Source organism: Humulus lupulus, chromosome 3 (genome assembly GCF_963169125.1).
Source record: "Humulus lupulus chromosome 3, drHumLupu1.1, whole genome shotgun sequence".
In the NCBI taxonomy this organism is placed as follows: Eukaryota; Viridiplantae; Streptophyta; class Magnoliopsida; order Rosales; family Cannabaceae; genus Humulus; species Humulus lupulus.
The window spans coordinates 254,151,252-254,165,828 of record NC_084795.1 but is presented as its reverse complement, the minus strand read 5'-3'; the positions used below and the strand labels follow the sequence as shown (position 1 = coordinate 254,165,828).

General features: G+C 33.9%; 2 protein-coding genes across 2 annotated transcripts; one reads left to right on the top strand and one right to left on the bottom strand.

Annotated features, from left to right (window-relative positions):
* The first annotated feature begins 3,574 nt into the window (after positions 1-3,574).
* Positions 3,575-11,352, top strand: LOC133825575 (alpha-amylase 3, chloroplastic-like). Its single transcript, XM_062258499.1, has 13 exons — positions 3,575-3,664; positions 3,743-3,770; positions 4,084-4,181; positions 4,275-4,319; positions 4,577-4,682; positions 4,954-5,080; positions 5,622-5,833; positions 6,339-6,415; positions 6,537-6,671; positions 6,967-7,035; positions 9,052-9,208; positions 10,984-11,215; positions 11,340-11,352. The coding sequence occupies exons 1-13, from the start codon at positions 3,575-3,577 to the stop codon at positions 11,350-11,352; spliced, it is 1,389 nt and encodes a 462-aa protein (XP_062114483.1).
* Positions 11,353-12,866: 1,514 nt separating this feature from the next.
* Positions 12,867-13,757, bottom strand: LOC133825574 (uncharacterized). The gene has a single exon (XM_062258498.1). It carries the CDS (start codon positions 13,755-13,757, stop codon positions 12,867-12,869), a length of 891 nt encoding a protein of 296 aa, XP_062114482.1.
* Positions 13,758-14,577: the final 820 nt, after the last annotated feature.

Below are 14,577 nucleotides of genomic sequence, written 5' to 3'. Positions count from 1 at the left end.
TTATTCAAAGTTTTATGTATAATCTAACTAGTTATTTAGTCCCCTAACTCTACCAAAATGTCGGCAGCATAACGACTATATTCTAAACTATTTCAAAATCTTAAAAGCATACAAATGACATACAGAAAATTCCTAGAAGATTGACAATATTTTATACATTTTTCTACACATATTCACGATATATTTTTCTACAAATATATTAATAACACTAAACACATATTATTTTCTACACAGATTCACAATAAAAATTTCTAAACACATATTAGTAAACATTCACAATTTAATTTTTCTAAATAAATAATAATAATATTACCTAAACACATATTAACACTAATAATTCTAAAATTACCTAAACACATATTAACACTAATAATTCTAAATTTCAAACATTTCAAATATAAATATATATTTTATTAACTAAATTAAACTAATTAAAAAAACATAATAAAAAAAAAAAATACCTTTGCTGCCTTTCACCTTCAATTTTTCCTTTCTCATTCAATCTCTACACACAAACACAAACACTGTATAATAATTACTAAAATATAAATACATAATACAAATAAATAAATAAAACTAATATATATATATACTTACTGTTGATGGTGGAGGCAGCCGACGGTGGTGGAGGCAGCCAACGGTGGTGGTGTTGGAGGCGGGCGGTGGAGGAGCCTCATTGAGACAGAGAAAGTGAGGGAGAAGAGAGAGAGAGTCACAGAGAGAGTGAGGGAGAAGAGAGAGAGAGAGAGAGTCACAAAGAAAGTGAGGGAGAAGAAAGAGGGTCGTAGAGAGAGAGATTAAGGTTTGGAAAGGATCGGGGTTTGGGTTTTTTTTGTTTTGTTTTTTTGTTTAAGTTTCAGAGAGTGAGGAGGGTGGAGAGGACGAGGGGTATAATACAATATTAGGAGCGACTAATATTTTTCACAAAAATAAAAACACCGCCCAAATTTCCCTCTTCATTCTGAACAAAATATCTTATTATCAGGAATTTTTTGTGATTTATCTAATTTCTTTTCAGCTTCAGCTTGGAATTCTTTAAACTTTCCAAAAGTTTCAGATTTCTTTTGCATCAAATATAGGTTTCCATATATAGAATAATATTCAATGAATGTGACGAAATATTCAAACCCTCATCTTGCTTGTACGTTAAGTGGACCGCACACATCAGTGTATACGAGTTGGAGTGGTTCTATGACTCTTGAAACTTTTGCAAAGAAATGTCTTTTGGTCATCTTGCCTTCCAGATAGGATTCACAAACTCGAATAGTTACAACAGTTAATTTTCTTGAAAGGGCCCTCTTTTGCTAGTTTGTTAATTCTATCCAAACCAAATGCTCCAATCTCAAATGGCCATAGATATGTTTCACTGTCAGAATCTGTTTTTAGACGTTTAACAGATCTTGGGTTTGCAACTTTAAACATTCCAGAGTTGTATATAGATCGCTCTTTTGCCTTAAGTTTATACAGAACATCATTGGATTTTGCATGACATATTTCAATACCAGATCTTGAGATAACAGTCAAATTATTATTGAAAGGAATATTGAAACCTTGTTCATGCAACATAGAAATAATAAAGTTCCCAATTAGTAATCACATTACTAATCATAAACTAAAATTTTCCAAGACATTAGCTTTCTTGTTCTAAATATAAATCTAAAATTTCTAAAATAAGAATAGACTAAAATATTTTAAATTGTTCATAACAAAATTCTACATGAAACTAAAATCAAGCTTCATCTTTGTCCAACTTTTGGCGCACAGTTAACCTCTTTGTGGAAAGATTCCTAACATGCGATGAAGAACAAAAATATAGTCAGTTGTATGTGTGAGTACAATAATCAGTAGAAAAAATATATGTAAATCATATTTATCTTCGTTTCTTTAAAACAATTAGACATAGCAGCTTCGTCTATAATCAAGTGTCATATATCATAGGCGTTCTTGATATGTATATATTTTCCTATCATTTCATCAGACAAGCTATAAAGGAAGCAATAACGAGCCAAATGATTGGAATTACTCCAATCACTATATTTTTTATGATCTTCATAGCCATGTGAAAATGATGGAACCGATGGGGGCTCTTCAATGACCACATTCATTAACTTTTTAGTTTTGAGAACAATCATCATTCCTGAAAACCAACAATGCATGCCATTTTGAGGAAGATATAAATGGTACGTTTGAGAGATGGCATGATTGCTTAAATGAATAAATAATTTCACAATGAATTTAGCATATATTATGAATATTAACAGTTTTTGGAATAGTAAATATTACACATGAATGCAACATTAATTTAAATAACACATAGAAAATAATTATTTCTAATTCCGTGATAAATTAATTTAAAAATTAATGGATTAGCATTAGGTTAGGTCAGACTAATCTTAAATTAATTTTGAGACACTTCTCAAATTCATAAGTGAAAACTTAAAATCAACTATTTTCTGTTTTGACTTATGAACAACCACTTGTTTGGTCAAGATTAACTAGTATGCTCGTCATTCCAATCAACCTCCTCCTCATCTAGTGATTTCATCGAACTCATTCTTCAGAGAAGATCAGTGCTTTCGAGCTTGCAACTTAAGCTTGAATAATATAACTCATGCTCGGGTATTGATAATTGAACAGGCTTGGAATCATATCAAACTATAAAAGTGTACAACTGACACTTGTTGTTTTTGAGTTTACTCTTTTTGAGCCTACATTTGAGATTTATTCATTCATTCTCCAAATTTAGGTGTAATATTTTGCCCCCTCAAAAGTGCTGGTTCAAATCCTCTAAGAAGGAAACTTTTGAACTTTACTCTTGAAAAGCGTGCCCTCCTATCAGACTCGAGTGCGGACACTTGTCAGTGCGGACACTTGTCATTACGGGATTGCATACTAAGTGTACTTGAGTACCCCCTATTTTGCACACGTTCTTTTGTATGACCTTTTTTCCATTAGTTTCTGTATTTAAATGTCATCCTTTGGATCCTCTTTTAACCCAAATCAAGGGCTCAAATTCATTAAACCCTTTCCATTACCTCTAGTGTAAACATATATATACTAGGTATAAAATACGTGCAATGCACGTTATATTTCGGTGAAGCAAAATATAGAACACGATGCCTCCATTTGGTGCCTTGTTATACGCTTATATATATATATCACTACAACAATTATACCCATATATTACATTAAAATATAGCATATTTTAATAAGTGCTATTGTCGCATGGTAATAGAAAAACACGAAAAATGGGCGGTAAATGAAATACACAGGCGCCAAATGAAACACAAAAGCAATAATCCCTAATTACTCTACACGCCTCCTCTGTTTCTCTCTCACACTCAATAACTCTCTCTCTCTCTCTCACTCGTTCAATCTTTCTTTCTTTCTCTCTGTTTGTTGCAGGTGTGTAACAAGGTGATGGGGCTTGCGGCTTCGGTCGTGTGACAGGGAGGCTCGACTCTTGGGTCTACGACGTGGCTGGCTCGTGGGTGTGACGGTGCTTGCGGCGGTGGGTCTACGGCGTGGCGTGGCTCGACTCGTGGGTCTACCACAGAGATTGACTTGCAGAGCAATGGTCCAGCAGGCTGTACAGGGAGGAGCTCCAGCTGCTTACGCCCAAGAAATGGAGAGGCTAACCGCTAAAGAATCCCTTCTTCTTGCTGTGAGTCTCAAGTTTTAAGAATTTGTGTATTGTAGTTGAAATGTGCTTTCCTTTTTGACATATATGAACTTGTTGCAGGAACATCTAAAGGAGATGAAATTGTTTAGTGATTTTCCTCTTCTTGTGGATTTGCAATCTCTTTTATTTTAGCATTAGTATGTTATTGTTGGCCACTTGACCCACACATCCTGTTTATGTGTTTTGGATATATGAATATTTATTTCTCTCAAAAAGGAAAGTTTATTGGTGTACGTTTCAAGATAGAACTTTTTAATTTTTGGTATTATTATTATTTTGCGTAGTATTTTGATCTGTTAATCTTCACTGATTTAGACTCTTTAGATATATCTATATACCGTAATTTTTTTTATATATATTTTATAGCAGACAGTAGATATTGATTATCTAATGACATGCAGGTTATATGCCTTCGGATATGTACAATTTAAACTCAACATATGGTTCTGAGGAGGAACTTAAACACTGCATTGAAGAAATGCATTCTCAAGACCTTTTGGTATGTTTGTGATTTTTTTTATTTGAAGTTGAGTTTTGGATGTTAAATTTGGTTTTAAAACCTGGTGCTATGTCTGTATTTCTATGAATATAGGCCTTGGGAGATGTTGTGCTGAATCATCGGTGTGCACATAAACAGGTTAGACATTGTTATACAAATTCTTCTTTTTTTTCAAATTATTCTGAGTGCGAATATATTTATCATTTCTAGGAACCTATGAGAATGGTGGCTTGTCATATGTGGTAAACTAATATAAAAAATTTATTTTTATCATATCTATTGTTACGATCAAGTGATAATATAGTTACTTAATCAGAAGTATTTTAGGTTCCATTTAAGAATGTTTTTGAGGCCTCTATTACAGAATATATATATATATGTATTGCTGTTTTCAGAGCCCAAATGGTGTTTGGAACATTTTTGGTGGCAAGCTTTCTTGGGGTCCTGAGGCAATTGTTTGCGATGATCCAAATTTTCAGGGTCGTGGAAACCCTTCTAGTGGTACCTTTTCATTCAATTGTTTATTGATGTAGTAATTATAAGTGCTTGACATAGAATGCCTTGCAGTAGCATGCATGTGGATATTTACATGCATACATATGCATGTGTATATGTCTAAATGTTAATGTTCGATAGATGAAAATGTCAATATGTCATTATTAATTTTAATAATTAAGCTGGAAATGATTAACATGTTATAATAGTTTTGATGATTAAGCTGGAAAATGAGAGAGCATTCTATCTTACTTAGTTGCTCTTAATTTTTGCATAGGTGATATATTCCATGCTGCACCAAACATCGATCATTCCCAGGAGTTTGTAAGAAAAGATATAAAAGAGTGGTTAAATTGGCCTCGAAATTACATTGGTTATGATGGGTGGCGCCTCGACTTCGTGAGGTAATGTATTTCTCAACTTTTTAAGCTTTACATGTGTTTCAAACACTTCCTGCTGATTTCTGTGCTAGGATTGCTTATTCATAGATCACAATGATGAAGCTGGATGGAAAGCAATGTATATGAGATTAGATCCTCATCACCATTCATTTAAAAATAAAAATAAAAATAAAAATTCTGTTTGTATTGTTGAGAGCACTGTGTGCTTGTGCATTTACAGGTCATCAGTGACTTTTACAATAAATGAACATCATTCTTTCCATCTTTGAGATCTATCCCATTTTTGTCTTTTTGAGTCAAAGATGCTGATATTGATATGAATGAAGCATAACTTTATAAAGTCATGTCTTTAGACGGCTCTGCTAAGGACATTAATATTCTATATGCTCCAGTCAATTTCATTTGTTTAGTACTGTACTCAACTTTTCTGACTGAACATGCCATCTAATTGTAACATGTGTCACCTTGATGTTCAAAGGAGACTAATTTAAGAGGTATCACAGTGACTTTTGTCAACTGCAGATTACACTAATTGGAATGATAGGATGCTTGGGAAAGTTTTGAATGGTTCTATAAATTCAGAATTATATTTCTATTCCTATATTTTAGTAGAAGTTTTTGTCTTATATGTTGTTCACAGGGGCTTCTCAGGTTCTTATGTAAAAGAATATATTGAAGCTTCAAATCCTGCATTTGCTATTGGAGAATATTGGGATAGTTTAGGTTATGAGCATGGCGACTTGTGTTACAATCAAGGTAAGAACTTAAGGCCCGAAAGAAAGTCTTCACTTAAGGATTTTAGCTGTTATGTTTGCTCAATGTTGAGAGATCTATGTGCATTCACGTACAGTTTATTTACCTGCTACCTCACTGTTTTCAGGGTGGCATTTTTTTTTTTTTAATTTTTTTTTTCAAGTGCCTACAAACTTGTTGAATTGATCTTCCAGATTGGGGCATAGAATACAAGATTTCTAAAATACCATGTTTGATTATTCATCTGGGGTCTAGATGTCTGGAGACTTTTTTGGCTACCCAAGATGGGTTAAGATTTTGATCTTGCTCTACCAATACATACGTGGACCTAGAATTATTTTACAAAACAATGAGTTAGAAATTGAAGCAAGGGAACCTGAATCATGTTATTTATGTCATGCACTGTTTGTTAGGCAGCTAGAAAAGATCAGTTTACTTTATATAAGATACACTCTTTTATTTATTTATTTACTTTTGTGCGTGTGGGGATGGAACACTCAAATTATAGATGCTCATAGGCAAAGGATAGTCAATTGGATCAATGCCACAGGGGGTACTTCATCAGCATTTGATGTCACAACAAAGGTGATGTTTCTGCTTTCTCAAGTTTCTCATAATATCTATTTTAATTTCCCAGATATTTCATTTCTTATTTTACTTATTTTCAATGAAAGATGTAAACTCTTGAGGTATTGCCCTTGTGCAGGGAATCCTCCACTCTGCTCTGCATAATCAATACTGGAGATTGATAGATCCTCAAGGCAAACCAACTGGAGTTATGGGATGGTGGCCTTCGCGTGCTGTCACATTTCTAGAGAACCATGATACAGGATCAACACAGGTCTCTCTCTTACATGCATTTAATTATTCAGAAAAAGGCACAAACATGCACATTGGTAATACGATCTGTAGTATGAATAGCCAAATTTGCAAGATTCGCTAGAGCGATTGTCTACTACTTATATGCTGCTCTCTATGCTTTTTCCTACTGGCACTTCTTGATGTTGGTTAAGAAGCCAAACTTTTATCCTTGATAAGCAAATACTATACAAATTTTAGTTATAACTTATTTATATAGTGATATCTATATCTAATGAGCTTGAATTGAGGGAAATTAACTTTCTATTTTCTTCCAGGGTCACTGGCCATTTCCACGAGATAAGCTTGCACAGGGATATGCCTATATTCTGACCCATCCTGGAACAGTAAGTTCTTTGCCACTCAATTGCTTGAGTGTAGCCTTCATTCCATTAAAGCTTCCATAAAACTTCACCTGGTGGATATAGAGTACATAATCTTTTCTTGAGCCAACTTAAACTCCTTGTTCCCTTTTTGCAGCCTTAAGATGAACTAGTATGAGAAATAACTTAAACCCTTAATTTCATTGCTAAATTTTTCCTTAGTATATGTAAGATTTCTATGAATTTTAGAAGCTGCAATCCATCACGTAATAGTTTGTTTACACCTCATGGTTATTTTCAATAGCATTATTCTAGTAATTTAGTTGTTTTCCATATGGTTATATTCCAGTGGCATTGTATTAGCTATTATAAATTCATTGTTACTTTTTATATTTATTTTTTCATCATGAATTCTTTGCTTCGCATAGAATTGGAACCATATGTTTGAAATTTAGAGTACTGTGGCCACTTGCTGTTCTATGAACACTGTTAACTCCATATATGCTAGCTAATTAAGAAGTGAAGTTTTCTCTTATCTCTGGTTTTGTTGCTTTTTGAGTGTAATATATTATTTTTATGCAGTACTCTATTCAATTTCCATGTACGTAACAATTTCCATGAACAAAGTGTAGTCACAGTTTTCTTTTCCTTTTACTGAGAAAAACAAAATCAATAAAAGCCAAGTATTATATATGGTAATATGCATTTGGGTGCATGTTATATGGTAATATGCATCTAGCTATACATGATATGTTTCTTGAATTTTGTTTGTCTTGTTCATGCAGCTTCTAATTGATGGTAACTTATTATTTTAATAACATAATTGCTGGTGCCTTTTGTGTGTTTATAATTTGTTTTTGTTTACATATTGTGTGTTTATTTTCTTGAGTTATTTGATTCCTTCTAGCTTTTGTTTTATTTTGAAGTTGTTTAGAGAGCAATATAAGGGAATTATTTTCTAAGTAGTTGCAAAGAGCAACAATAGAAATAGAAAACAAATTAATAAAACAGGGCATAAAAAACAACTAGATGATTCTTTTTACTACAATATGTGGGAACTTTTCGTTTGAGCATTAGTTTTTATTCCCCTGCCCCATACGTTATTCTCATAATAGAGGGGATTTAGAGCAGTGATTGGTAATCCACCGCTTCAAAATAAAACCAAAACTTCCCCATTAGTTAGTTACAATGCCCCAACACTTGTACTTTCTCTCTCATTCATCACCACTGTCCTATGCATATACATAAGAGCAATGATTGTGCTTAACATCAAAACTAGTAAATAATAAGAGTTAATTATAAATGAATTCAGTATGTCTTTTAGCATTATTACTACTTTTTTTTCTTCTTATTATTATTATATGAGAGTGTTCCCTAGCTTAATATTTGAAACCAGTCCAAACTTCTTCCCCTTTTTCCACCTGTTATTATATTTGGAACAAGTCAAGATTCCCTTTTGTTAAAAAAAATGACACCCAACTTATATGTTGAGGAAGCTGAGCTAAATTAGACAAATATTTGTTGTTGTACTATTCTAAAGGGATTAGTGTAATATTAGTAATAGTGGATATATGTGGTATTAATGGTCCTATTTTTGTGTAAGAATTTGAAGAGTGCGCCCATAATATGGCCAAGCCAAGTGGGCGCTGATGTCTAAATCGGTTGAGGACATTTGATGTTAGTCTTGCAATATGGCCAACTTTGTCTGAATGAATTATGCATTTCGATTATAAAAATATAAAAATAATTGCTTAAAAAAGCCAGTTCAAATTTGATCAAATTTGGCCAAAGAGCATGGGCTCCCTAATTTTGTGGTGGATTCTTATTGTTCAAATGCTGTCATTTTTTTGTGTAAGAAAGATTATGCTCCTTACTGATTTATTAGATAGTGTCATTCTCCCTTATACCCAGGACTGACTGGGTTTTTGTGTTTCAGATTGTTTAGCAAATGTTCAAAGCTTGTTCTTCCTCTTAAAGAAAAAAATAAATCTGTTATCTTCTTCTTCTTCTTCTTCTGAAACTGATATATTAACTATACAGTGGAGCAGTGGAGCAGGACCTTTGTGTTGCTCAGACCCTCCAATCCTTGATCCACACAGTGGAGCAGGCCATGTCGAGAAACTTGGTGGCCTTCCCACCTATGTCATCGGTTCTCCCTACTCTAAGCATGCTGCTATTCTTATTTCTAATGTATATGGTAATTTTATCATTATTTTGTTCTTATTTAAGCTTTATATTATATTGGGTTCTTACTAATTTGATCACTTGCCCTGGCTTGAAATTATGTGTCACTACTGTTCTTTTGGATAAATTTTTCATTTTGTTTGATAAATTTTTCACTACTCTTATTGTTATCTCTGTATCGTGTGATGTACTGGATTAAATTGATGGGATCAGAATGCTTTGTTAATTTACAATATTTGATTAGAAGGAAAATTTTACGTAAAGGACCATTCAAGTTCACTGTTTTTTTCTTACTAGCTCTCCATCTATCTATAATATTTGGGAACCATAAAACTATAACAATTGTTATTTATGTACTTAGCGGCACAAACCAACCATTTGAGTTACCTCTCATGGATTCGTTAAGACTCGCTATTAAGCACTTGCATGACAGTTTTTTTTTCTTTTTTGTTTGAGAAAAATAAGTTGTGATTTGTATTAATGATGTTGTGTGCCCTCTTGAAAACTAATACAAGCTTCTGCCTATTAAAAATCATGCTTTAAAGTTTAATTAAGTGCTTGTTCTCTTTGTTTAATTAACCCTATTCAATCCCCAAATAACATTCAGCCATTTACTACAATTCAGAGTTGTTTAAGTTCTTGGCACAATGTTCCAGTGATATTTCATTATAAGTCTGTAAAAATTATAGTATAGCATTCATTCATTACCTGGGCTAAATACATGTTAGTTTGGATTCCAAGTGGGTTAATGAAATCTTTTACAGGTCTTTGTTAAGTTGTGCAAAATAGCTAGTGGTATGAGGTTCATCTCATCTGATGTTCATGCATATCTATGTAATAATCTATTTGGTTTTAAGGGAAATAATATGTGTCTAATGTCCATATGTGCTGTTTTAGGTTCAGATCACTTCTAGGACTTGTCAACCAGACCCAAAGGGATATCATAGAATGTGAGAATTTTGTCTTCTGGACAAGTGCACAAAGAATGATGAATTGAAGGATGGAGCAAGTTTCATGCATGGTTTACTTTTGTGTATCTTGTAATGTGTTTGTTTTTCATATTTGAAGTAAAAAATGTTCAAGAAACTTTATTATGTTATGCTTTCAAACTTAAGTTAGAACTAAGATCTCATGAAGTAGACATATTCATGGTTTGAATTAGTTATTGTTTAATGTAATACTTATGGTTTATCAATATATTGAGAATTACATTTTATGATTAATTTTGAATTTTTTTTTATCAAAATACAATAATGAAAATCTTTTAATTAAAAAAAAAACCATATAAGTATACTTATCAAAATAAAATTTAAAATTTTATTACTAATGTTATGATTTAAAAACATATTATAAGCATAAAAAATCGTTATGGTTTATATAATATAACAAATTAAAAATGTTATCGAAATAATCAAATGTAACAGTTGAAAAGTGTTATGAAAAAAGTACAAGATTAAACTTCAAATTTATAACCAAAAACTCTATCTAAATGTTATTATTTGAATATTATAGCACCTAAAAATGTGTTATTGAATAGTTTAAGATAACACCGAACATAACATTCAAAAATTGTTATAGAAAAGACTGGACTTTTAATAACAGGGGCTATGTTAGCATTTTCAGAAGTGCTATCAATAGTCCCGGTTAGCAGTTTTTAAGTGTTATGAATACTGTTTTTTCTTGTAGTGTATAAACACACACATAGAAAAAGAAAAGTTGGGTTTTTTCAATTATAGCCTTCAAAGGGGATTGAGTTCTTGATAAATGTAATGAAAATTGGTAGTTCAGCAGAGGATGTGGCTTTGTTTATGAAGAACACTAATGGCTTGAATGAAACAATGATCGGTGGCTATTTGGGTGAGAGAGATGAATTTCCACTGAAAGTTATGCATGCCTATGTGGATTCCTTTAATTTTAAAGGGATAGATTTCGGTGAAGCAATAAGGTTTTTCCTACGCGAGTTCAGGTTGCCTGGAGAGGCACAAAAGATCGATCGCATCATGGAGAAGTTTGCCATACGGTATTGTAAATGCAATCCGAGTTTATAATGATGAGAAAGGAGGTTTGATGAGATAATGATTTTTATCATGGCTGTAAATGCTAATGGTTGTGTCCTATGGTAATGGTTGTATATTTCTCAACAGTTGCATTGTTTGATTAAATTTATGTTAAAGTGTTAATAACGAACTGTTAAATCGTACCAAAATCTGTTAAATACAAAATACCGTTTAATAGCCATTTATATAATAGGTAAGATATATATATATATATATATTCCTCTTGTACACCATCTTCTTCACTTTTGCATCTTTATTCTTCATAAAACACGAACCGGAGAAAACAAAAACCAAAGTTTTCTTTTTCTTTGCATGTTCTCTAAACCCAAAAAACAAGTAATCTTTCAACCTTCCACTCAGTGGGATCATTTCTGCTTCCTCTTATACAATCGGCGATATCTTCTTTTCCCAGGTCATCTGCAATTTTTGATCCTTATATCTATATATAAATATATATATTTTCTGTGCATAAGAAAAATTTGTTCTAGTTTCTATCATATTTTTAAGGTCTCTTTTGCACTAGATAAGTTTTTGATTTTGGTAGGTTTTTTTAGGTCAAAAACATAATTTAGGCCAAGTTTTTTTTGGTAAAAACAGATAAGAATGAAGCCTTTTTAGGTTATGGGGTATTAGTTCACGGGTTTCGTGTAGCTTAAGAAATAGAGTTTTATTGCACATATCTCGATAATGAATCCTTTTCGAGTAACTGCAAACTTTTTCCCTAGAAATTCGAGATTATTTTAAACTCGTAATATTCGTCCCACTCTCGTAAGGGTGCACTCTCGATACCCTGAACTTCACATTAGTTTGGGGTAGGCATTCGAGCTAACCTCTCCATTTTGAGCCTTCACACTCGATTAAGGCGATCTCGTTATCTCGAGCCTACAAGTCGAGTTATCAAGACCTTTAAACTTTTCCACTCTTTAAAATTATGGGCCCTTACATTTTTCTTTCTTGTTAGATGTTGTAGTCTTCAAAGAATCGGTGGGGGCCCGAGCCTGCCATTCCTTACTTCCCAGCATCTCCTCGGCCCGAATCGTCGTTTACTCGAAACCAATGGCTAATCCGGGAGAACAAGGAAAAGCTCGTACGAGATGACATCCGAGCCCATTTTCGACGCCAGATTGACGAGGTCGGAGAGGTAAAAAGGAAGAGGCTTCGGGTCGCTGTGTATCTGGATCCTGACCTCGAGATTCCCAGTCCCTTGAGATCTCAAATGTAAGGTTACCATAGCCTTTCCTCCGGGCGAGCTTTCTTTGGTCAATGTTACCAACTTTTATCATGTGACAAATTTGCCATACTTTTTAGAACACAATTGAAATGATACATTTTGATAAAATGTGCTAAATATAACAATCACATGCTAAAATAACAAAAGCCCTGAAGCCCTACATGGACAAAAGTAGGAACCACACTTTAAAAGTATCATATATTTATATACTAAATCAATATATAATTTCCAAGATAAAAGTAGAATACAAATTCATAAGGAAATATACTTCAGAAATTCATCTATATACCGTCTGCATTAATTAATCAATAAAATTCTCCAGCTATACAACAAAATTGACGTAAATGAAGAACATTTTCAAGAAAAAAAAAAACAGATCAACATTAAAAAACCTCACATTTTGGAGAATTATTACCACCAGTCCAAACTCCCTTAGCTTCAGAACCCACGAATCGAACGTCCAAATTGTCACAAAAAACCTTCATAAACGCATGCCTGGTCCACCAAGAACCGGACTTGAATGTCGCAAACACGGCCAGTCTCACATTCAAAGTCAGAAAGCCGCGGTCTCGTTCCCGGCGCATCTCGTCCACCGCCCAGTCTCCGATCACATCTTCATTCGTCTGGTTGCTCGCCAGCCTCAACTTCAAGGTGCCACGTGTCTTCGTCTCCAAGAACATCGGGTCAACATCCGAGAACGACAACGATCGCTCCTTGAAGAAGACAAAACCCTTGATTTTATGGAAGTTGAGTTTGAGCTTTTGGTTGGGATTCTCCGCCGTCAAGTTGGCGTCCCAAGTGGCGGAGAAATCAGTCTTCGATAGGTTAAGGTTGCTCACGGCCAGCCTCTCCACGTGGAAGACGGGGACTTGTGGATGTAGGATGACCCATGTTATGATGGTGGACACGCAGATCAGGAGTACTATAATTATCAACGTGACGAAAAAGCCCTTGAGGAAGGAGGAGCCGCCGTTGTTGCCGGAGCCGCCGTAGTAGGTTTGGTTTGTGAAATACTGGGGCGGTGGGGGTTGAGTGTAGGGATTATATGGGTTGTGGTAACCGTTACCGTTGTTATTAGGGTAGTTGTTTGAATAGGGTTGGGGATAGCCCATAACGGGAGGGAACCCTATTGGTTGATGGGGTGGAACCGGTGGCTGGTGAGGTTGTGGAGACGGTGGTGGGTAGGGCTCGGCGGTGGATCGGACCACGGGTCGTTCTTCTTTGTTGGAACCATCTTCCGATGATGATGACGATGACGAAGAATGAGGAGCCATCTTGGTTGGTTTGAATGATGAGCCTAATTTCTCTCTCAATCGTAAGGAACGAAAGAGAGAGAAAATTTGAGATGAGATATGATTTCGAATATTGAATTATAAGCAAGATTTGCAAAAAATGGGCTTATTATTAGCTATATGTACTTCGTTTCGTTGGTAACTAAAAACAAATTAAAACGCGTAATGCACATTGTTACAGTCCAAATGATTCTTTTCTTGTCTAATATTATTTGACAGCCGTTTGTTATGGTCATGGTCATCATAAGGTGTATTTTCCAAAATGATTTATACGATATCGTACTTATTATTTGTTTCAATCTATTTGACTACTTTAAGCCCCACCCTAACAAAAAAAAAAAAAAATGCCAACCTCCTACGAATTAACTTCTTTGGAGACTTTGAAGTGAAGGCGCTAAGGCAATTCTTCCAATAAAAAGCAAACAGAAGCGTCCTTATGACAGTTAAAGATGAGTTGAGAGGGTCTACAAAATTGAATGGACAATCAAAATCTTAAGGGAAACCTAGCTATAGACATGACAAGTACATAGGAGATAATATAAAGCCAAAGATATACGAGCAATTATCAATCTATATAATTTATTTTGTATGTATATATGATTGAAGACAAACAAACAGTTAACTGATTAGTATTGTGTCACTTCGAATGATTAAAATTGTATAGTATCATCATTTTCTGAGGAATTAGAATATAGGGGTCGAAAATAATCTAGAATAATTAGTTGCTATAAATTTTATTGGGCTATAGGGAGTAAATGCATAATAAATATTAGGAGACTATAGAGAGAATATTACTTGGGAA

Coding starts and splice junctions, on each gene's coding strand:
- LOC133825575 (XM_062258499.1), top strand. CDS start 3,575: ATGGTCCAGCAGGCTGTACAGGGAGGAGCTCCAGCTGCTTACGCCCAA. Junction 3,665..3,742: donor AAGAATCCCTTCTTCTTGCT/GTGAGTCTCAAG, acceptor AACTTGTTGCAG/GAACATCTAAAGGAGATGAA. Junction 4,683..4,953: donor TCGTGGAAACCCTTCTAGTG/GTACCTTTTCAT, acceptor ATTTTTGCATAG/GTGATATATTCCATGCTGCA.
- LOC133825574 (XM_062258498.1), bottom strand. CDS start 13,757: ATGGCTCCTCATTCTTCGTCATCGTCATCATCATCGGAAGATGGTTCC.